This window comes from Sander lucioperca, chromosome 2, assembly GCF_008315115.2.
Source record: "Sander lucioperca isolate FBNREF2018 chromosome 2, SLUC_FBN_1.2, whole genome shotgun sequence".
Lineage (NCBI taxonomy): Eukaryota > Metazoa > Chordata > Actinopteri > Perciformes > Percidae > Sander > Sander lucioperca.
The window spans coordinates 2521433-2545437 of NC_050174.1; the positions used below are offsets into that span (position 1 = coordinate 2521433).

At 38.9% G+C, this 24005-nt stretch overlaps 2 protein-coding genes across 6 annotated transcripts; one reads left to right on the plus strand and one right to left on the minus strand.

Annotated features, from left to right (window-relative positions):
• The first annotated feature begins 519 nt into the window (after positions 1–519).
• c2h1orf112 (chromosome 2 C1orf112 homolog) lies at positions 520–15819 on the plus strand. 2 transcript variants are annotated; one of them, XM_036008701.1, is made up of 25 exons: positions 520–699; positions 946–1080; positions 1530–1569; positions 1672–1760; positions 2257–2361; positions 2536–2676; positions 3403–3565; positions 3696–3780; positions 3890–4028; positions 4450–4539; positions 4677–4741; positions 4836–4984; positions 6869–6998; positions 7540–7726; positions 8994–9076; positions 10043–10094; positions 10692–10781; positions 12005–12190; positions 13252–13371; positions 13506–13601; positions 13718–13828; positions 14364–14468; positions 14551–14631; positions 14714–14860; positions 15455–15661. In XM_036008701.1, the coding sequence occupies exons 2-25, from the start codon at positions 985–987 to the stop codon at positions 15659–15661; spliced, it is 2757 nt and encodes a 918-aa protein (XP_035864594.1). In that variant the 5' UTR covers positions 520–699; positions 946–984. The 2 variants fall into 2 exon arrangements, with proteins under 2 accessions (XP_035864594.1, XP_031174093.1); XM_031318233.2 differs by having other exon boundaries at positions 521–699; positions 953–1080; positions 15455–15819.
• scyl3 (SCY1-like, kinase-like 3) lies at positions 15280–22754 on the minus strand. 4 transcript variants are annotated; one of them, XM_036008707.1, is made up of 15 exons: positions 22439–22753; positions 22124–22308; positions 21601–21786; positions 21249–21362; positions 21054–21110; positions 20859–20961; positions 20600–20711; positions 20432–20509; positions 20064–20203; positions 19696–19886; positions 18678–18849; positions 18292–18386; positions 18216–18225; positions 17325–18118; positions 15280–16608 (listed from the first exon to the last, which is right to left on the minus strand). In XM_036008707.1, exons 2-15 carry the CDS (start codon positions 22286–22288, stop codon positions 16546–16548), a joined length of 2280 nt encoding a protein of 759 aa, XP_035864600.1. In that variant the 5' UTR covers positions 22289–22308; positions 22439–22753; the 3' UTR covers positions 15280–16545. The 4 variants fall into 4 exon arrangements, with proteins under 4 accessions (XP_035864600.1, XP_031174094.1, XP_031174095.1 ...); XM_031318234.2 differs by having other exon boundaries at positions 18216–18386; positions 22439–22752; XM_031318235.2 differs by having other exon boundaries at positions 16546–16608; positions 18216–18386; positions 22124–22302; positions 22439–22754.
• Between the last annotated feature and the right edge of the window lie 1251 nt (positions 22755–24005).

Genomic DNA, 24005 nt, shown 5'->3' on the forward strand with positions numbered 1-24005 from the left:
AACCTGTTTGGCAATAGCAGAGAAGATTTGGCAAATTTTTCATGGGCGCAACCCACATACCCAGCGCTGCTGCTCATCCCACAAATGCATGTTCCTTACAAATGGGGCACCATTTGAAAGGGAACTAAACAGGCTTTCCAACGGTATACGATTTATTGCCAAAAAGCATTGTTACCACAGAGAAATAATCTACCAAACACAAATTTCCTTACTTTTTGTGCTAAGTTTATGTAGCCTGTGAAAGGTCCTTAACCAAAACTTTGGCTCTTTTTTTAAATAATCAATGCATAAGTGATAAGTGTGTACGGGATTTCTTTTTTTTTTCTTTGGAATCATTATATATTATTTACAGATATACAATACAGTATTAGTAGGCATTTGAGGCTTCACTTACAGTAATACAGAATATATATTTTTTATATTTCACAGCCTCATATAGTGACGATTATTTACAACGCTTTGCAGTCATTGCGTTATTTCAACCAATCAGAGTGAGGGCGGATGAGTAGCTTTGCTCACCACGTCACATCCGATTCAAACAGCGGCGCGCGGTGTTTCTGTCCCACAATCAACTTTTTGGCTGCTTTCTGGCTGCTGTATCTAGCTACATTATAGTCGTTAACAAATATACAATGGTGCCGTTGTAAGAAACAAACGCTGATTGTACGCTTCTGAACAGAACATACAGTGTCGTTTCTGGTAAGAAAAAGCTATATCTACCTATCCAAATTAACACTAACGTTACCAGGCTAACGTTAAATACCGTTAGCAAAACATACCGCAGAAAACACACAAGCTAACGTTGGCCTCAGTTGTCTTCAGTACAAACAACTACAGAACTAGTCTGAAAACATCAGCTTTGGGACGAAAATACTGATAAAGTTATTGTGCTAAATTAAGCCACTTAGAGTGACTCACTCGGTGACATTGTTCTAAAACGTTTTGTTGTCAGTTGTCCTGGCTCCCCCGGTGACTGCTGTCATCATGTCCCAGACCAACACTTCTCTCCTGGACGAGGTGGTGCAATGGAGTCAGGAAACCTGTCGCCAGAAGCTCAAGACGGTCCTGCCAAAACTGACTATATCCTCTTAAACGTAACTCAGTTGATTATTGTGATATCATGATTCATGGCATCAGACGAGTGTTTTCTATAAGAAGAGTTCAGTGATATCCTGGTCTTGTAAAGTTTTGAAATGCACGAAAGATTGGAACAGCATGGGGGAAAATACAATATTTGCGATTAGGTCTATAGTTGTTTAATATACATTTCTATTGAATTTACCTTTTTAATGAGGTGGAGGCAGTGTGCCTGTTCTTATGCATTATCATGGGGAAAAAGCCCTCCCAATATGATAATGTTTGGTTAACATTTAGTTTGGTATTTTCTGGGTGAAGCTGGGCACAAGTTTGCATTTTGCTCATGCTCATCCATCTTTTTTTCTCACTATTGCGATTATGATGTATTTGTCAGGTTTATACATTGGAAATGAATTTGCTGTAATGCTGTTATTTTCCTTGACTATTTGCACTCTTTGCATAATAACTCTGAGAGTTGGGATGATCATATACGTAAGTTTGTTGCACAATTTATAATTACAAACTGCTAACTTTGTGCCTTGAGTACTATTTGTGATCTAATTATGAACTGTCCTAAAAACAACATCCCTACAGGTATACTGAAGATCATTACAGACATGTTCCTCCCTCATATTGGTTTGTCTGAGCTAGAAGATGAGTGCTTCTCCAAGATCTTACCAAAGGTAAACAACATGGTGAATGCATATTGTCTTCAGGACCTATTATGTGAATACCGTTACTAGCATTTGTTAAATAGCACAGAGTGTATGGAGGTCATGGTAAACATCCTTAAATTACATTTTATCTAAACTGAAGGCTGTTAAAGAACAGCACAATATTTAGTTATTTAAACACCTAATATAACATGTTACATCTTAAGTCATTTCCGATGTCTGAAGAGGATGATCATTTTAAAACTATTCTTCTTCTTCTTCTTAAGTATTGTTGTTGTTGTTGTTGTTGTTGTTATTATTATTAACTATTTCAGACAGTGAGTTTTTTTTCTGCAGAATTAGTTACACTAAATCTGTGCCTTATGAACGATTTCTTGTGTTTGTGGGAATTTTTGATAGAACTATAGTTGTCTTGTGAATAACTGGTACATATACATCTTCCCTTAAAGTGTATTGATTTGTCTGTGTGACTGTCTCTGTCCTTATCTGTCACAAATGTCTGCAGGCGGTGACGATGTTTGACAGCATGATGAAAGAAATCTTGGACCAAGTTGGAGGGCTGTCCAGTCAAAACACTGAACTGTGTTCCTTACTAAGGAACATTCTGCAGGTACTATTATAATTGCTGACTTAGTTGTTACATGTAAATGCTGTTCATTTCAAAATGGTACAATTAGTACCTTACAAGTTTATGATATGTATGAGATATATTTTCTGAAAAACATAGTTGTCACTTCACTCCTTACCAATATTTTAATAAGATCCTCCCTCGTGTCTATTTCAGGCAATGATGCAGATTATCGATGCACTATCCACTTGTGTGCGTCACATTGGCTCATTTGAGGAAGCCCCTGACTTGGATGCTTTCCGCTCGTTACCAACTTGTATCCTGAAAGTCCTGAGGGAAACCTTTCAGCACTGCAAGGTTGGTCTGTTTAGTTCACCGCTGGCTGACATTTTAACTGTATGCAGAGGTCACTCCCAATCTGCATTGCATGTTTTTATGCAACTTTAATAATGCTGTGCCATAATTGCTATAATTATGGCTTAATGCTTTGTATTTGTAACAATATTGTTAATACAATAATAATGCCATTATTAATCAGAATGAATTATAAAGATATATAAGATAACTATGTTGTTATGTACAGGAGATGCGTTAAGTAAAATTAATGGTTTACAATTTGTGATTAATAACATGAGTTGTTGGACTAAAATAATTATTCAGATCTAACCTCATGTGGTGCAATATTAGTTTATACATAGGGATCATTTCAGTTTTTATTTAAAACAAACATTGGGGAATTTATAACTGTTTCTTTTGACTATTTTAGAATGGTTAAAATTGGATTTAAAACATTTATTAGTAATTCCAAAGTTCAGGCAACACTGAATTCAAAAATAAACAATACCACCTGTAGCACAAACATACCTAGAGGGGCTTAGCAGCTCATTTGTACTTCCTCCTCACTAACTGGTCTTTATGTAGCAGGAAACACAACCACTTAGGGATGCATGGGAACATAAAATTCAGTCCCAAATGCATTTAAATCAATCTTCTTCTTAAGATAATTTTTTATTTATTTTGTTTGTATGAAAATCTATAAAAATGAAAACAATGAGTTTAAGCATAACTGCATGTTGTCTTAAGGAGAGTGAGGTGGTTTACTGTGGCCGTCTGTCACTGGTGGCCGACCTGCTGCAGGGACTCTTCAAGGAGGCCTACTCCCTGCAGAAGGGTTTGTTGGAGCTGCTGGACAGGATCTCCCTGGACAGCAGTGCCTCAGAGGAAGAGGTCTCTGACATTGTAACAGGTGTGCGTTTGTGTGTGTTTGTGTATGCATTGTCGGTTTTCCACTGCCACACCTTTTGTTATTAAGCCCTACAGTTGTACCTGTATACATTCAATGTTATTTTTGGTTATTGTATTTAAATCTTCCTCAGTGATTCACAGCCTGCTGGATATCTGCTCTATTATCTCCAACCTGGACATAGCACTGCATGCAAACACATGGAAATTCCTCATCAAGTCAGTACAGCAGACAATCATGTTGACACCTATGTTGTGTTACTACATGCATCACTTTGGTATAAGAGTTGGATGGATTTAATAGTTAATTTTGGTTACTTCTGTTCAGACAGAGTCTGAAATACCAGTCATTGGTGGAGGAACATCTACATCACGGTGACATCAGCAACAGCCTGTGTGACAATCTGTTGGCCTCCTTCCACAACTGTGTGGAGCTGGCTGAACAGATTAAACATGCTGGTCTGCAGGTAAGGAAGTTCTGATTGGTAGTAGCAAAAAAAAGGATTACAAAAAAGATTAATTATAGCTTTTTAGCAGCTTTTTACAGTTTCACAGATGCAGGTCTATTAAATGAGTATGAAGTTTTGTTTTCTTTAATATTTGAAAACATTTTGTGTTGGAGTTTTAAGAGTATGAACTTATTTGTCTTTAACTGTTATTTTTGTTCACTTGAGAAATAGTGTAAGCTCAATATGAAAAATATGAATGTAGTGGCCAAAGTACACTACATTCCTCATTTGAACTAGATTCACCACAATGGTGGATATTTATGCGTGGGTTTTTCCTCTGTTATACCCCTTTGTTTTCAAAAAAGTGGCACTTGGGTTTATTAAAGTAGACTTGATCTTTGTCACCTTTTTGCATTGATGCTCTTTTGTCCTTTTGAAGGAGGCAACACAAAGTCCAGAATACAAGCTCTTCCAGAAAACTGCAAAGATGTGTAGATTTTTTGCCAACACTTTGGTTCATTACATAAAGGTACTAAAATCAGGATCTTCTTGACTTCCTTTCGACTTTATAAAAACAATACACCATCTCTATGTCTGTTACTTATTTCATTCTCTCTTCATAATACAAAGCTGCTGATCTTACATCATTCCTTATCTTTTCTACAGGAATTTAAATTTTTTCTGACAAAGTATTGTTACTGCTTTCATCAACTCTACCTCCAGATCATCAGGTATGTGTGGCTTTAAGTAGCAGATTCAGACTACAGTTTAACCTTTCAGTTGACAATTATGAGTAGCACGGTAACGTACATTCTCGTCTTTCAGTAAGATCCCTCCCAGCTTGTGTGCTCCAACACTGCCCTCGACTCTATCCGAGGAGCTGAATGCAGCAGCTCTGGTTCCCATGGATGCCCTCGTGCTCCATCTGTTGCCTTTAAGGCCCTTCGCTGAAGTTGTCCTCCAGCAGGACCTCCGTAAGTTTTAAAGCTCCCTTTGCAGTGGAGACATTGTTTTATATACTTTTCTGTGATGAGCGGGTGCAAATTCCGCATTCTAATGCCATATAGTTCATGTTCTAGTAATGTGCACTATTTTGGCAGTGTTATACAATAAATATTGTATTACATGTTCATTGTAATTGTAACTGAAAATAATAGAAGTTTGACTTGTGGCGGTGGACATGAATCAAATTGTGGCTTTGGAAAAAAAAAAACCTCAATTTTGCAAACTTAACAAATAGGGCAATGTTAGTTAAGGCTATTCTACCTGTTTTTTTGTTTTATTTTCTAAACTGTTGCTGGAGGTGTTTCACCACCATCCATAATTCTTTTCTTTTTTATCATCTGTGATGAGCTTCAGCTCTGTGAGACAATGGTGTCCATGTCCTATTTCAATAACTGCTTTATATCCATTTTACCTACTGTTAGGGTGACAATGTAACATTTGTCCAGGTCCTACAGATGAAAGCTTTTTGGCACATTAAGAGTAATGTGTGTATAAGGTTCACTTTCCTTTTGGATAAACTAATTAGTCAATTCCACTATTTCTGTCTAGTTTGGTGAATTAGATCAGCATCTTTGCTGATACCAGTCCAGTATGATGCATCAGCGCATCACTAATACAATGTATAGACAACTTGAGCGGCCTTCAGCTAACATCCTTGCTGACTTTCCAATCGTTTGCTTCCAAAACGTTTTATCTGCGGACAACTCCCATCTCTGACAATTTCTATATTTAGGAAATTGTTGCGAAAAGCTGCTGGAAAATGTTGTATGTTCTTACTTAAAGAGGAACTACCGTTTTTTTCAACCTGTTTTTGTGTCTAAGTGTCTGATGGGAACAACTATCTTTAACATTGGTCCAGTATTAAGCAAGATTGCTGCAGGTGGCAGCGGTGAAACAAGCTACAATGTAAGTTAATAGTGCAATTTTCCAGCTTGTATTTACCTTCACAAAAGTGCTTGCCATTGACAGGCTCAGATTAATATTCTAAGTGTCTGACAACATTATGGAAAGGATTTCTAAGCCAATCAACCTTTCTGTTAAAGAGTAAGATCCTTTTTTAAAACATAAAAACATCCATGAAATCTGCGTTGCTATTCGGTCTGGTAGATACAGGTCGGGAAGGCACCTGTGCCGTATTAGCACCGGATTTCAGTACCCAACCCTATTCAGGAAGAAGATTTTTATAAGTAAATGTTCCAATCAATGATCCAGGCAGCGCATTCTCGTCTCCCTCCTTCATTTTACAGTCGAATGGTGGCTAGAACGGCTCTGGGTCAAAGTTCAATATGGAATGGATTAACCTGCGTTATTTTTTTTTATTAATTAATGTGTTATTTTGACAGCCCTAAAATAAAAACATAGTTTACCAATTTACATGTGAAAATATGTTGGCTCTATACACGCTATGTTTTTTTTTTGTTTTTTTTTTTGGTGGGTTTAGCTAGGGACCTCAGAGCTGTTTCTGGTTAAACAAAAAGGTCTTAAAGTGGTTTTAAAAATGCCTATCTCTGTAGGGATCCTTATCCATAATGTTGTCAGGCACTTAGAATAATAACCTAAGCCTTTCAGTGGCAAATAAAGCACCCTCAGTGGACCAAATTGACAATGCACATTTGCAAAATAGGGTTACATTGCAGCCAGGTCTGTGGCTGCTGGTTACAGCGCTCACGCTTAAAGATTGTTGTTTCTATCAGTCACTTACACACAAAAACATAGGAAAATAGGGTCCAGGTTGAAAAAAAACAGTAGTTACCCTTTAAAGGAAGGTTGTCATCATGTTTCTTGGAGCTGACTTATGCCACAAAACATGCAACATACAATCCAATACTGTCCGTTGCCTTGTTTGTCTTCAGGGTTAACTCCTGAACATGAGCTTCCTCAGAGTCTTTTGCTGGTGAGCGTCCTGGGTCAGCTCCCCTCCCAACCAGAAGAGGTGCTGCAGCTTTGGTACACTGGCAGCAAGTTCTCAGAGGAAACACCCAGGTAATGAATAGGGAGTTTGCTGTCATCAACTGAGTTTTGTTGTTGTTGAAATATTTGGCTGCAGAGAATAGCAGTTAACTCTAGAACTGGCTGGCATGATATTGGTTAATGATGGATGGATTATTGATGACTCAAACAACTTTATTCACAATTGTATCCATTTAATCCATTTTAGCTCCAACGTAACTGATAACATATGATTTTTATTCAGATTTATTTTAGAATGCATTCCGAGTAAGTATTAAAATAATTATTATATAACACCTGCTGTATATAGATAAGGCGAGATAGAACACACTGCACAGCTGGAATATTGAGTGTGGGAAATATTTAAGAATAATTATAATCATTCAACCTTTGCTTTGTTTACATAATGATATTGGTATCATATTTAGCAGTAATGGAACCCAAGGACACTATAGCTTTGAAAATAAGCATCATAGAGTGTGATTTAGGACTTTAAGGACTTGTAGAGTTAAATATTGAATATGCATGTATCTAAATGAGACATGAAGAGTATGTCCACCCCCTCTGTCTCCAGGCTTCCTCTCTACCAGGCCATGTTCACTAGTTTCAGGCGATGCTACACTGAGCGTCAGGTACCTGTGCTGTTTCCAGGGGTGATGATGAAGGGTCAGGCCCAGGTCCAGGTCACTCTACACAACCACATCTGTGTGCAACTCTGTGCCAGTGTGGCTGCACTCCCCCCGGTGTACTTCCACGTGCTGGTGAGGTCTAAACATGTAACCACATACACTGTATCAGAAGCAGCATCAGTAGAAGAGATTTGACACTGTTTTGGTGATAATGTTGACTATCTTCCATTGTGAATGTTTTGGTTCAGGCATCGTCTCTACCCATTTCCCATCACACTGGACACAAAAACCAAGCATTTGCCCATTTTTTAAGTGGTAGAAAACAGGGATGCAAATTGAGTTTGACAAAAGAGGATGGGAGTTGGGGAGTGAAATAGAAAGCAAACCTAAACTAAATGTGAAACCAGACATTCTTTCTTTTTCACTTTTATCTTCAGGCCTCTTATGTCCTGCCATTGGGTTTTATCCTCAAACCTCTGGAAAGAATGTTGTGCATCTTTCTTTGTAAAGTAGTAGTAGTCATGTAGCACACTTATTTGGCTGAATCTGCTGAAATTTAATTGGCCACAGGAACCCGATTGGCAAGCCATCTTGAAAATAATCAAGAATGTTTGATATAAACAGGATTTCTTTAGTTGCGGGTGTGGTGCTTGGCAACAGTGGGGGCTGACCTTCTCAAAACAGGGTTACAGTCACACTTGCCAGTATTTGTCTTAAATCCATTTGTCCTGAGTCATGACCTGACCTCAAACCCATCTGTAAATGGATGCTTGCCATGAGTTTGACATTATCTAAGTTACTTTACTAATGATAACTGATGTTTTCTTGGTCAAAGATGTTTGTTTTAATTAGAGCCCTACTGATATGTGGAAAGCCAAGGCATTATTGGCCAATATTGTTTTATCACAGATACTGTATTTCCATACTGGCAAATATGCATTAACATTCATAGGCTGCATTGTATCATTATTTGATGGAATTCAACTTTAATATGTTTGTATTTACTGTTACTGTCAACTTTGATTAAAAAACATGTATTATTCAAGCATAACATAACCAGCCAACATGTGATCATGTTAAAAATTAATATTGGCCTTTTATGTGCTTTTTAAGTTTCTTTTCTTTTCTTTTTTTAACTCTCAAACAACGAACTAGACATCTGCATAAAAAAAAGTAGTTGTTGGATTGTAGTTTAAAGTAATTTGTTTATTTTGGATATCTAATCCCACTCTGGCCATTGGCGGTTGGGGTGCAGGATTTCCCGTCATTCAGTGCAAGTTCTTTCACTTTCGTTTTCTCCTTTTCTGTTCAATTTCGTGGTATGTCTCCTGTGTTTTCTGCCATTTACCCCCTCCTTTCCTGTCTCTCTGACTTCCCCTCTTCTTTATCTGTTTTCCAGGAGCATTGTTTGGTTGATACTGTACTGCAGGCTGATACTCAGACAGCTCTACTGGCAACAGATGTGTGGTGCTTTACAGCACGGTGAGAGTGTGTTTTCACATATATCATTAGGGGTGGGAAAAATAATCGATTCTTAGATGCATCGCGATTCTCTCTAGAACGATTTGATTAATTAAGTTAATAATCGATTATTTGTTTTTATTTAAGATTTTATTTTTTTTTAATATGTTGATTTTTATTTAAAAGTTACTGTCTCCAGACAAGTACAAATCAGAAAACAGAGTGACTGAAAGAGGATGGGATAATGGACAACAACTTAGAGTTTAGGCAGAAAAAAAACACACAAAAATGGCCAAAAGGAAAAACATTTTTTTGTATATATACACATGATCTAATAAGACATACATAAAATAATTAGGCAAAACACATATAGGCTGTTCATCTACTTTATCACATTACATCTGACACCTTCATGTTCTAAGAAGCCAGTTCTCCACCTTTAAACATGACTGAGCCTCTGACATGGAAGATTACTGGGAGAGAAGGTGACTTTCACGAGCATGTTTAAGGCTTAAGCATGGAATGACTACCAAACAAAAACCTCAGTACACAAAACATTTCATTAAAACTTGTGTGTGACAAATACTGTATATGTCAAAATCTAAGCTTTGTCTAGCTGCTTTGTCTAGGAAGTGATTAGCAAACTCTGAGTAGCAAACTCAGATTTATATGTATATTTTTAAAAATCACACATGGAAATGTACATTAAAAAATTGTTGCATCGATAATCGGTTTAGAATTGAATCGTTGGCCTCTGAATCGGAATCGAATCATGAGGTGCCAAGAGATTCCCACCCCTATATATCATTAGCATTAGAAAAAGTGTACACTGTGCAGCTGTATTTTGATCAGGGTATGCTACAGTATCCCAGCATTTCAGGCAACTTTTCAGCCCCTGTTTCACCAAAGTGTTGTAAACATTTTTTAACAAATACAATTTCTGCACTATATTGCATCCACTGGTGATTTTGTCTTCTCTGCTTCCAGGTATGGGACAGCAGAACTCTGTCTACATCATGTCCTCCTCGTTGCTCAGCTGGTGGGTAGAGACCAGGAAAATACACAATACAGTTTAGAGAGAATACATTTTGTGGTCTTGTTTATTTTGATTTAAAAAAGAGTTAACAGCCAATAGCACTTTACAACCCATTTTGTGGACATGAATTATAAAGATGCTCAGTAGACGTTCATATTGTAGACCTGTTATATTTTTCAGACATAATTTACAGGATCTCATCCCACTGTTGGAAATCATTGCTCTCACCATCTTGTCACTACACGGTCTTGGATGTTTCTCCATGTCAGTGACCTCTTCCTGAGCACTTTGTAAAATAACTCTAAATCCACTTAATCGCTCTCTGTAGGGTTATTAGTATGGGGTCCTTTGTGTTTACTGTGGCACCCCAACAGAGGTGACAATTGGTGTTGTTGGACCTCGGGGACACCTTTTCATAACCTGTTACGTCATTGCATCATCAGTTTCGGATCAGATCAGGCTGGATCCCACTCTTTTCCACACGTCCCCCCTCCTTCAGTTCTCCACCTTTCTTCTACCCTGATGCCCTGTTGAGTTTACTCCTCCCGAGCCTTCACACTGTTCCTCACCTCCTCTCTGCTTCTCGCTGTTCTCCCCTAGGTGAAAGCTTGCACCACTGAGTGTTACAAGTCGGTCCACCTGGGCCTGCTGCTCAAACGCATGGTTTTCCTCATGACGCCGAACCATCAGGTTAGAAACGCTGGGAACTGAAATTAAAATTAGTTTTCTATTGAAATTCACACAAAACAAAGTACACATGCTTACTACCATACCATCCCATTTGACAGTTCAGCAAATATGTATGAACACTGAAAGGCCATATAAGATGAAAGATGGCGAAATCATTGGAAGAGTGACTTAAATATTGAAAATTGTGTGAACTTTGTAATGCAAGTATTTGACTTATATCTAACAGTTATACAGTACTGACAAAAAAACGAGTGTCTATTTTGAATATCATTCTGTGTACTGTTTACATTGTTTCTTAAACGCTCCAGAATTAAAGGGGTTTAAAAGGTTGCATTCTCTTGTTATAGCCTTAAAAGAGAACAACGCCCATTTTCAAAATTAATACATGTTATTCCTACGGTCTAAGACAGTCCAAAAATATTGGTAAACATGAACAACTCTCTCCCAAATCCAAAAAAAATAGTGTTAAAACTCAAATTTGTGATGTCATCAAGTATAAAGTGTGCAACTGCTCCATAGACAATGAATTGGGAAATATGTTATAGATGACACAGAGCACCCAGGGGAATGTTCTAAGTATATGGGAACATTGTCTGTTTCAGAACTGAGAGCACTACAATAGAATAAAGCTTATTTGGGTACACAAAATAAAAACATATTCATTGCCTATGGATGAGCTCCAGACAAATATTGATTGAACTTTCCTCAGCAATGGAAATAACATACTGGAACTTATAATTTAGATGGTGTTCCCCTTTTAAACATTTAGAAGCGTTGAGACTCATGTTTATATTGTGTCACACAAAAGCATATTTATCACAAAAAATGTAAACGGGGCAGTATATTTTATATACATACAGATATGTTTTTACATTTTATAAACCTAGAGGTGACATGACAAATCAACAAAGTAAGGTGCTGGGTCACAAGAACAGCTTCCGTGCTCCTTTGCGAAGATTCTACAAATCTCAGGAACTTTTCTTGAAGTGAACACTATTCTTCCAAAAGATATTCCCTTAGATATTTACTCAGGTTTACTCTTTTACTATGTCAATATGTCATCTGTACCATCCCCCAGACAACTATCAGTCTAGAGTCATAGTTTCTGGTTTTGGATGACACTTGTCCATATAATAAAAAAGAAAAAACACATCCACCTGTACAAGATCATGACCTTGATATAAGGTGATTTTTCATTAATCTGAAGTGTTTTGTCTTTCCAGATGGAGCTGGTAGCGCGTTTCCCACCCTCTGAGGTGGAAAACCTTCCAGTGTGGCAACACGTCCTCCTCAGAGCTCTTTCACATGATGCCCGCCACCGTGTAGAGACGGACATCATCGGCCTTACTCAAAAAGCTCTGACCGCCTGGCAGAACGGAGGGTACAAACTAGGAGAAGTGGACAAAGTGGTGAGGACAACCTCAGATACGGGTTGTAGCTGGAGGGCAATCTTAACCAGTCAGTGCTATTTGTTAATGTCACTGTAGAGGATGGTCTGTTGGTTTTTATCTTCAACTGGCATGAATGAGTAGTGGGTTAATGTCTGCTTTGTGCTCAAGTGAACAAGACCCAATAAATGTGCAAAGACACAACTAGCAATTCTAAAATATCTTGAGTGACGGATGTGGAAAAGATCTCATACTTACTCATGTAAACTCTGCATAGATGTTATTTCAAATTAGTGAGATTAGGGTAAATGGTGTTAATGTGCATTTACTGTCCGTTTTACTTCTGAGTGTAACAAGGAAAATGTAGTGATTTGTGATATCTAATACATGGAGAGGAAAGGGGCAGTACAAACATCAAGGGCAAGGCTGCCGCATAATTTCTGTCCTTGTGCACTTGAGAGAGTGGATAGATGACAAATGACCACAACAAGTGATATCAAGATTAAGATTGTAAAATAAACTCCCATTGTTGAAAACCAATGGCACAGATAAAGGAGAGGTCACCAATACTCAGTCCTTATTAAAGTTTGAGCCAAAATGTTCTCACTTAGTATTGCAAGTGAGCCCTCTTTCTCCTCCTTTTGACGTTACATGGATGTTTTTATGAAGTTTTAAGTCTTGACAGCATAACACTTATTGCACTGAATTATACATTTATTGCTTTTATCATATTGTGTAATTTATCCTCGCCTTTTTATGATTTGTCACTCTGTAAGCATGAACAAGGTTTGACGGTTACCTGATCATTTGTTAATCTTGTTGGTTTTAGAATGAGACACTTTGGAATGTTCTTGATTTAATTTATTGTTGACACATAAATGACCTGTCCTTCCTTTTAATAATTGTAAAAAATAATCTTGTGCTTCAGGGTGTTCCAGAGTATTATACAGTCATGTTGTCCAGCTGCTATCAGTCAAATTTTTGCCAGACTGATAAAATCCAGCCGAGAAAACAATAAAAGGAAGCAGGGTGGGGAAATTTGCACAAAATGTTGTATTTTACGTAGTCCCTCCTGTCTCCAGAACATGGTGCTGTTATCCCTCCTAGCGGTGGTCCGGGTGCAATCATCTCCTGAGGAACAGTGTGTGCTGTCTGCAATAAGGATAATCACACAGCTCTGGTTACGAATGAGTCCGGACCAGGTGACACACACACACACACACACACACACACACACACACACACACACACACACACACACACGCGCACGCACACGCACACGCACACACGTAGTACAAATACACGACTATTATCCCTGTAACCTGTCATACTTAAGGTGCAGACCCACCCTGTGCTCCAGTGCACTCTGCAGCTGCTCCTGTCAATATCAGCCATTTTAGTGAAAGACCTCGAATCTCAAGTCATTTGTCAGGTATGCTGTTAGTTATCACAGTTAACATTGAACAAATGAGGAATGGAGAACACTTCTTTTGACGCGTGTGTGTGTGTCTGTCTGTCTGTCTGTCTGTATGTGTGTGTCCCACCCAGGCTCTGTTGTGTGTGGATGCTGTGGTGTCTCAGAAGTGTGCAGGTCAGCTGCTGGCTGCTCTGCAGTTCCTCTCCTCTTTGGGGAAGATCTTTGTCCCTCCGGACAGCCAGGTAGTGAGACCAGATTATTGCAAATGCCTTTAAATTCTTTGCGCTCCTTATTCAATTATTCTACTGCTGTTCTCATTGTAAGTCACTCTAAACATCTTTGACCCTGCAAGACTTACAAGTGAGTCCATACGTAATGGGGTTGATTGGGGTTGAAGAGGTAAATTAAAATTTTGACCCTCCAGTTGTTTGGTATTTGCAAAAAAAAATACCAATCATTTGTAGTTTCCCAATTTAGTTGCTTCTCCCTCATGTGTTCATGAAGTAAATACTTTTGTGTTGTCAAGTAATGCAGGTTGAAACATCTCTTTGGTTTCTTGCATCATATATGCATTTCTCATTATTTTTGACATTTCATAAACTAAATAAATGTAATATATGAAAAAACATAATTAATAATAATCATTAGTTGAAACTGTAGATATATTTGAATTCTGAATTTGCTAGATTCTGAAGTCTGCAATGTAAATTATGTAATGTAATGTCTGTTATTCTTATATTTTATATTCTCTTTCATACCAACTTTTTTGTCCCACAGAATCAAATTCTGCCGAGGCTGAGTAACCTGTTTGGAGTCCTGTTGGCTGACCGATCCTGGCTGCTACATCAGCACGCCCTGGAGGCCTTTTCTCAGTTTGCAGAGGTATGGCCACAACTCAATAGCTATAATCGTATATACAGTTTATGCCTTGTCACACACTTAATGTGTCCTTTTGGTTTTTAAGATTACAAACCATGAAGAGGTCATTTCCCTGAGCTTGGGTGTAGAAGATATCAAGACGAAGGTGGTGAACTATCTTAGCAAGGTAAGGGGATGCCGACATATTGCAACGAAGATCAACTTGAAATAAAACATATGGATGTAAACAAGTCTGTGCTTTGTTGTAGACTGTTAATGCACAGGAAGATGTGGAGTCACGGCTACAGAGGCTCAAGCTGGAGACAGCAGTTATTGAGCAACACAATGAGAGGCTGGAGAACAACAAAGAAAATGCTTCAAACAAACCGGCTGCTGAAGCTGTTGCACATTCAGAGGTTCGTGGTGTCATTAAGTTAAATTAAAACTTCATTCACAGGCTTCATGAATATGCATGACCACGCACTCTGTTGCTTCACATTTAGTATCAAGGCCACTCTGAGTGGCTGCTGGCCAGTACAACACTACCTCCTAGTGTACATCTACCAGTAGGAGGTAGTGGCTTTCTTATTTTTTTATATTTTGATAGTTGACTAAAAACACTTAAAAATAGAGAGGGGGAATCATATGTAATTAAAGTCCTTGGTTTCCAGTGGGGTTTAAATGTGCACCGGACTTTTGGTTGGAGCCCCAACAATCTGGGTATATATTTTTTATAAATGTATCAATATGTGAGATTTTAGTGTTTGCAATGCTGACATTTGATATATTTCTAGTAGCTCAGTCCAAACGTTCCTTAGCCATAACACAAGCACGGTAAAATAGTATATTTATTTAGCAAAGTACTTATTAGTACATAGTACTAACATAGTACATCATTTTCTGCTCAGCAAGTCAAAATTTCATTTGTACAAGCCAGATTTCTGCCTTGTTTGATGTAAAATTGAATCATGTCGATGTACAATTTCCCTGTAATTCTTCCTCCCTCTCAGCCATGCCCAAAGAGAGCTCGGCAGGAGACCAGTGCAGAGGAGTACAGCCGCTACATCCAGACAGCTGAGAGTGCTTTGAAAGCCCTTCAGGCTCTCATCGAAGATGAAGCCAACACTACTGAACCACCGCCACAGTGGCTGGAATCCAGACTACAGGAGCTCCAGACCCTCATAACCCACATCAGTACAGCCAGACACACAACCTAGCCCTTCTCTAGCCCCACATCTATTTACTTCATGTATAGAAAACTTAATTAACCACAGTCTGGGCCTGTGAAAGTCTGTATACCCTTTGCTGCTGAAAAATCTCTTCAATTTTAAACTTTGATTTGATGATTGATTTGTTTATTAAACTTGTTTGAATACAAATCACTGTTTTTGTTTTTATTTAGCATTAACTTAGTTATAAAAAGTATGCCTTAAGAAATTCCTGTATTGAGTAACGATATTGGCTAGAATAGAAGCTTTTTCTGTCAGCTTGTTTTATAAAAGTCCAAGTTAAGGACTAGCTGTCAGTAGTCCGGAACAATTGCAATTACTTCATGAATATAAATCTAACAAATATAAAACAAAACAGGGTCATATTTGATACAGCAAAATCTTTACTTCACCAGCAACCAAAAGCTAATAAATTACGTAATTTCTATTATACATTCATTCAAAGTGCAAGCCTTTTGTAAATCAATCCTGACACAATTTGAGTTGTCTTGCCAAAAAAAGTATATCTTAATTTTCATGCCAGGTGTGAAGTTGGCACGTACAAAAAAAGTTGAGAAGCAGAAAACAAGATGACATTCACCTCTGATTAGGATTTTCATTCATAGAGGTGACTAGTATCAGTTGGCAAACAATTAAACATGGCTTCATTTGTCCAAGTCCAGCACCATCCTATAAGCTTCCAATCCTTCCAGCATCTTAATGAACAGACTGATAATGTCCGGGAACCAACAGAATAGGTTATAAAAAGTCTCAGCCCATCATTATCTTACTGCATCATGCAGTTAACCTCCAGCTGACTGTCTCTGAACTGAGGATTTGAGTTTTCCAGTGGTCAAGTCTTTTTGCTCCAGATGAAGCAGACGGATCAAACATCACCAGACATTCTCTTCCTCCCAGTTCAGGTCATCTCCATCTCCCCAGCCATCTGTTTCAGTCTTAGAGAGAAAAAGACAAAGAAAAAAAAATGTAAACATAATCTTTAATGCCTCATTGCCTTGGCAATCATTAATAAAGTTTTTAAACATGGATTAAACAAACTTGTACATCCCATTACAAGCATCATCTTTTTGGCTTATACTTCACTGCATTTGTATTTCTAATGTCTTTATTTAGTTCGCCTTTTTACATAACACATTTCGAACTGCTTGGTTACACAAATGTAGGTTGTAAAAATAGTGCATTTACTATACAAGTAGATTATTTTTCAGACCTTTTTCTAATCCCATAGTTGTACTTGTAAAATACTATATACATTAGTTTTATCTCTTCAGGCCTCTAAGAACTATTTAACTGAAACAGTCTGAGAAGAAATAAACTTCTAAAACGATAAAAAAAAGACACGCACATCCGAGTGCCCAACAGGATGGGTACTGGATCAAAACAAATGTGTGGATCTACTTTGTTTCTAGAAAAAAAAAACTTCTCACAACTCAAACATGCATCCAGTGATAAGGAGTTACATTGTTGCAGTTCTGGTTCTAATAGTACAGTCTAGTCTATACAAATTGCTGTGAAAGCCTAAAAAAAAAAAAAAAAAAAAGCATAGAGGCACATTATTTTGTCCTACTTCCACCTTAGAAACCTGAGTTAATCAAAATCCCAGAAAATAAAAGTAAGACAAAAAACTCAACACACCACCAGACAAACTCACCTCAGTCAGATTGGCAACTGCAAACTTGGCAGTGAGTGTTACAGTATCGATGGATGAGTCAACCTGCAGAGATTTAGTGTTTTCTGAAGAGGCTCTAGACAGTCCAGCATCGCTCACACTGCTCTCGTCCAGTGGCAGCAGAGCTGGAGAGGACAGTTTGATGTCCGGCACCATGTCCGCAAACAAATCCAGCTCTGGGTCCGGCGCTTCCTTTTTCCTCACCTTGATGGTGAACTCCTCCCCAAGACCTCCTCTCCCACCATTCTTATGTGGCACTGTAGGTTTGGGCTTGGGGTTTAATGGGTTGTGCGAGTCTCTCTCTTCTTGAGCCCAGCCATCGCAGGAAGTGGTCTTGCTCTGTGTGGATTGTCGCAGTGTTGAGGTCAATTTGAGGGGTTTGGAGGCACCCAGCCTCAGAGCTTCCGGATCATGCTTTACAGGCGTAGGAGTGTCACCTCTGGGCGGTGAGAGTATAACTGGGTCTGATAAAGGAGCTGTAGGGGAGAGATCTGAGGTAGGTTCAGTGTCCTCAAAGTTGTCCCACGGCTCGTCTTCCAAGTGCGGGTGTGAGAGTGGCAGTCGGCCGCTGTCTGGACCTTCTCTCTCTGAGGCCTGAATGTGGATCTGGACTGACTGTCCATCTCTGCTCTCGCTCTCTTCAGGGTCGCTCCAGTCAGGCCAGTCCTCCACTGGACCTTTAAGTCTGTCAGGCTGCTCTGGGCTGGATGACAGTGGCTCCATCTCACTGTCCTGATGAAAGCCATTCAAAGGTAGAGACATCTGTCTACTGACCTCTGAAACATGTCAAACAAAGACAGACTGAGATTCAGACACAGCAACGTCAAACTGTGAATTAAACTAAAAATATTAGTGTGGGTGGGGTGGTCATACCTGATTTTGGTGGCAGAGAGTAACTTCTTGGTGTCACCCTACTACCTCCTAAGCTACCCATGTGACCCAGAACCAGGCCTTCAGTCCCTGACGGTCTGGGGAACAAATTCAAGACTTTTGAAGGCTGGGCCATCTGAGGGTGGGAGCCTCCAACTATATGGACAGGTGAAGCTAAAGAAAAGATGTAAGTAAGATTAGTGTTGACCAAATGTTTATTATAGGGATGATAACTTAAGAGTTTTTTCTGAATGATAGCTGACCCTTGCTAACCGATACTTAACAGCTAACCGACAAGCAGTCTACTACTGTATACCTTAGCTTATCCAGAATACTGCAGCAAGGGTTCCTCTTGTAGTCAGTTTGACCCTCCCTGTACTGGTTTTACTTGTACTACAATGCTTTGGAATTTCTGTATATAGCAGCTTGCATTGTTATTGTCATTATTAGGTCGGTGTTGCTTACTTTCAGGAGTGACCTCTGTAGACTTGGTGAAGTTGGGTGTGGTGCGTTTAAAGACCTTGGTCCTCTCTCCCCCAACCACCACCTGAGCCCCCAACAAGGGCACCAACACCGCCAGACTCTGCAGCGTCATGGCAACCAGGGAATCATTGGTGTCTCTCATTCCTAACAAAACCTGCAGCCAGGAACAAAAGAAACAAATTATCTAACAAAGAGAATTGCATAAGGACATTTAGGTCTACCCTTAAATGTTACACACGTTACATTCTTCTTGTTCGGGGCATTCTTATATATCATAATCCAATTTTAGATATTGAAGGAACCGGGTTTGGAGAGAAGCCAGGCTAGCTGTACCCTCTGATTCCAGTATTTATGCTAAGCTGTCACTACCCGATGTGAGTCGAGTGCAGATGTGAGTCGCGCATGCTCAGATTTAAACGGTTTACGGCATAAGGTGTCATACCCAATATTAGTCGAGTCAGACCGGCTCTGGTCGAGTGCAGACGTGAGTTGCGCATGCTCAGAGTTAAACGGTTTACGTGTCATACTGAAATTTGTGAAATCCATAAAATAATAAACTTTTCTCTTTACATACAATAACAGAAGATGGAAATCATTTCAAAAACGTTTTTTTGATTGTTTGATTGCTAACGTTAGCTCAAAACGGCATTCAAGTGACAGCCTTTGTTGTGTTTGATTGCTAACTTGTAGCCAGCCGTGAACGAACTTCGTTGTAGGTCCATTTTTACTGTATTGACATTACAGAAGTCTCTCGTTAGCATTTTGTAGGCTACTTGTCGCAAAGTGACGCATGCGCAACTCACATCTGCACTCGACTCACATTGGGTAGTGACATAAGCTAAGCTTCTCCTGGCTCTAGCAACATAAGTAATGCTTAACATGAGAGGGACATTCCTCTCTAAGCGTAGTTCCCAAAATGTCGAACTATTCCTTTAAACTTAGCTCAGTGTTTATCATTGATCTCAAAGTTAAAAATTCTGCTCCGGTGTCAGCACTCTACCTGAGGTAGGATCTGGTTTTTGAGTTCATCGTGGGAGAAGTACTCAGCGTAGATGTGGATGTGAGCTAACAACACGATCCGTATGTGTTCCTCGTTGATCTTGAAGTGCTTGAGAAGCTGAGGAATCACGTGTTTACGGTAAAGGGACAAAGACAGCAGGCATTCTTCATCGTTACCGCCACCACTGGAATCTGTCCGTACATACAAAAAGGGGAAAAAGAGGAGCATGAGCAACCACCACGTACAGTTTCACACAACAATTATGCCTGGCAGAATGCTTCTTTGTCTTTGGTAGGGAATTAAAATTTGAGTTATTATTAGCAGTAACAGTACGAGTTCAGAAAGAGTTCAATAACATGCCATCCTACCCTTCTTTGGCCTTAGAAGATGAGGCAGGAAACTTTTCACAGCCATGGGTTCTGCAAAAACAAGAGAGTTGAGGAGTTTGGGGACAAGGCGTGAAGCTATCAGCTCTTCAGGGAGACTCTGGACCCGGTCTAGAAGAAACCTACACAAACAAAACACATAATGAGCATGTTCAGGGGATCCTTGGGAAAATGGGGTATATTATTAAAATTAAATGTAAAAATTATACATAATTTAAGTAAGGAAATTATAAGAAACAGTATTTTAACTTTCCAATTGTCTACCTACAAATCTGAGAGTAATATATCTAACTAAAAGTCTATATATAACTTTAAAAAAAAACATTTGTAAATCAAGACCATATTCTCACTTAAAGAATTCATTCTTTTCTTCTTCCGTTTTCATGGTCAGGCTCTTCAGAAAATTCCTCACTTCCAAAAAGTCGTTCCTATTAATAGAAACATATGCAGTGTTTCTAAAAACAAAATCATTTTCAGTAAGTACTGATAACAGCAGAAGCAAACATAACCACACTTACCTGAAAAAGTCATGAGTCAGCAGGGAGCTGAGTGGGGGTCGAGACAAGGGGTCAGAGTTCAGCAGGCCCGTCTGCAGAGTCTTCTGCAGACTGTCGTACAGCTCCTGTGACACTGGAAACAACAGAGGAAAGAGAAGGATGAACAAGTGGATGAGGAGGTACCTGGATGTACTGATAACATTAGACAAGCTGCAACATTACGGTTGAGGTCATTAGTAAAACACGGCTGTAGGCATTACAAAGCCATCACTCTGCTCACCGTAGCCATTCAGGAGAGGGATGAGGGTCTCTACCATCATTCCAAAAGAGAAAGAGTCCCGGGAGTGAGCATTTTTATCCGGAAGCATTTTAAAGCCCTCAACCTGTCAACAACATGTTTCATGAGAACTTGTGAACAAAAAGCAGACTTTTAGAAGTTCTTCCATTTTTCCTTCGCAACCTGTAATCCACTTACCTGCTCTTCTGTTGGAACGCAGCTGGCCTCTCTCACGTTCTGAATGCTTGCAAGAAACTAAGAATATGAAAAAAATTAAATATAAAAACATAAAACTGATATAGTTTACAAATATCTGACATAGGTACTTTTAATTTTTGGAAGAACCAAAATAAATGACACACACAGACTTGGATACATTCTACAATCTCTTACCTCAGGCGTTGCTTCAGAGAACTTGCAGACAGTCTCCATCCCTCCCAGTTTCCAATGACCATCTTCACCGACAAATACAGATGAAATGCAGACGTTGTTGTGGCTTGACTTGCCCTGGTGGTTGAGGAAGACAAGTTAGGAATTCATGCACGACTGTTTAACACAGACAGACACCAACCTACAACTACTGTGATACATGAAGCAGCACCTCAGTAGTTACTTTTCATAATGATGCCTTCTGGACAACTTATTTTTCTTTCTCTCATTCATTACCCATCACCTCATAAATCACAAGCATTAAGAAAATTGTGCATGGGCCACATGCAACTCCTCCATGCTTCTTTTTGCTCACCCTCTCGTGCAGAAACACAAGTGCCTGCAGGAGGTCATAGATGCCTGCGCAGATTTCCTCTGGGGAGAGGCTGTCCAGCAGCAGTTCCAGAGGCTGTACACGCTCTGTCACCAAGTGGATGTCGCCGTCCTGCACTGAGCAGGACAGGAAACGCAGCAGACATGGGTGCCTCAAGGTCTTCAGGTGCTGCAGGAAATGAAAAGTATTTCTTTATTTCCCATAAAAAAAAAGTACATGTCATGCAGCTGATGGAAAGCTCCATGAGTAGGAACTGATTATGCAGCCTGAGTGCCAAAGCCACAAAAAAACAATTTAACTCAAGTACACATTGTGGACAATGGAAGGATGCAAGACATAATTTGGTGATATTGGTTGTATAGAATTGTTATGTCATGATGATGATGATGATGATGATGATGATGATAGGGAATTTGGTGGTACGTCTCCTAAACGAGCAGAAACACATTTGCTTCTGCAACGGCCAGTGTGAGATTATATCAGGATGAGGCTTCGGTATAACTACCTTGGCAGCTTTGTTGACTTTATCCTCATTGCCCCGCTTGTGAACAAACACGGAAGCAGGTTTTCCATCCTGGAGCTTCGCCGAGTACATGGTGAGTCCGGAGGGCAGGGTCAGAAGCGGCTCCTCCAGGGTAAAGCTCCGCAACGCGCTGCTCTCTGCACCCATGGCCGGGCTTGTTCCTGGACCTGGGGGCCAATGTGGGGAAACAGAGGTACATAACACATGCAAGCCAAACGTGATATGTGGCAATTCGAGGTTGTCATTCAGTAAGCATGCAAATATAAAGGCGTATTACATAACTTGACACACTGATACCTGTTTCACTGTACTTGATGTACCGCCGCTGTTTGAGAAGTTAGCTAGTGTTAGTTGTCTAACGTTAGCTGACTAACCTCGGCGCTACGTTAGCCAGCTCGTCATTGCAATGCGTGTCGGTTGCCCTTCCGCCTCCAAACAACCATGTTAAACGCGGCGCCGCGTAAAACTAAATATGTAATTTTACAAAATGATCAAACTGCATAACAACATAAATTCATATTCACTTCTTGACGAATCAACGATGCTAACGTGGAGCGAAAGCTGCGCTGTAAACCATAGCTGTAAACACGGACTCTTCCGGTAAAAGACGGAACCATAGAGCAGGGGACCGTGTTACTTTAAAACATGTAAGAACTTAGTCACTGAGGCTTATTTGCTTAACGTTAAGGTTATTTGCCTAACGTTAAGGTTTTGAAAAAATAGTTTTTATAAATTAGCAGGCTCATATCACTCAGGAATTCAATATTACGTTAATCCGCTTAATTCTAAATTTTAAAATCATACAAAACCACCAACACCCCTGCTTTAAAAGCTAATGGTTGCATCCAAGGTGGTGTGAGATAACGCAGGTGTGTGCGCGGAAAGGTGACTACCATAGGTAACTAAAATGAAAATAGAAACGATCTAAAATCGATCTTAAAAATGTCCTTGGTCTTGGGAGATTATCAACTACGTTGCAGATGTTAATTCTACCGCAGGGTCGTGAACTGCATGTGGTGATTAAAGGGAAACACGTTGACTTTTTTTAATCACTTTTTTTTTGACATAGCCTACTATAGGCCTACAATGACTTCTATCAATTTTTTCGACATACTATACTATGACTTTTTATCGCTTTTTTCGGCGTGCTATAGGTTGACTTTCTCGCCATACCATACTATGACTTTTTAATGTACTTAAAATACTATGATTTGATAAATTTGTTGACATGCAATACTATGACTTTGTATCACTTTTTTTTGACATACTATACTATGACTTTTTCGATAAACTATACTATGACTTTTTATAATTTTTTTCAACATACTATACTATGACTTGCTTATCACTTTTTTCGACATACCAAACTGACTTTTTTGAAATACTGTACTTTCACTATTTTACTATTTTTTATCACTTTTTACAACATACTATACTAATACTATTTTTGACAAACTATACTATGACTTTTTGTATCACTTTTGTTCATTCATCTAAGTATATTTTTCAGTAGTTCTGGCATTTTTTAAATCTTTGCTATCTTATTTTATTTCATCTTATTTTTCTTTGTGTTGTGTTTTTGTTTTTGTGTGAGTGAGTATGTGTGTATGTCCTTGGTAACTTGCTACTTGCTGCTTATAATAGAGTAATTTCACTATCTATCTATCTATCTATCTATCTATCTATCTATCTATCTATCTATATAGCTATCTATCTATTTTGTTGACATACTATAATATGACTTTTTTATATACTATACTAAGATCTTTTTTAACATTCTATATGATTTTTTTCGCATACTATACTATGACTTTTTGATCACTTTCAACATATTCTATGACTTTTTTATCACTTTTTTCGACAT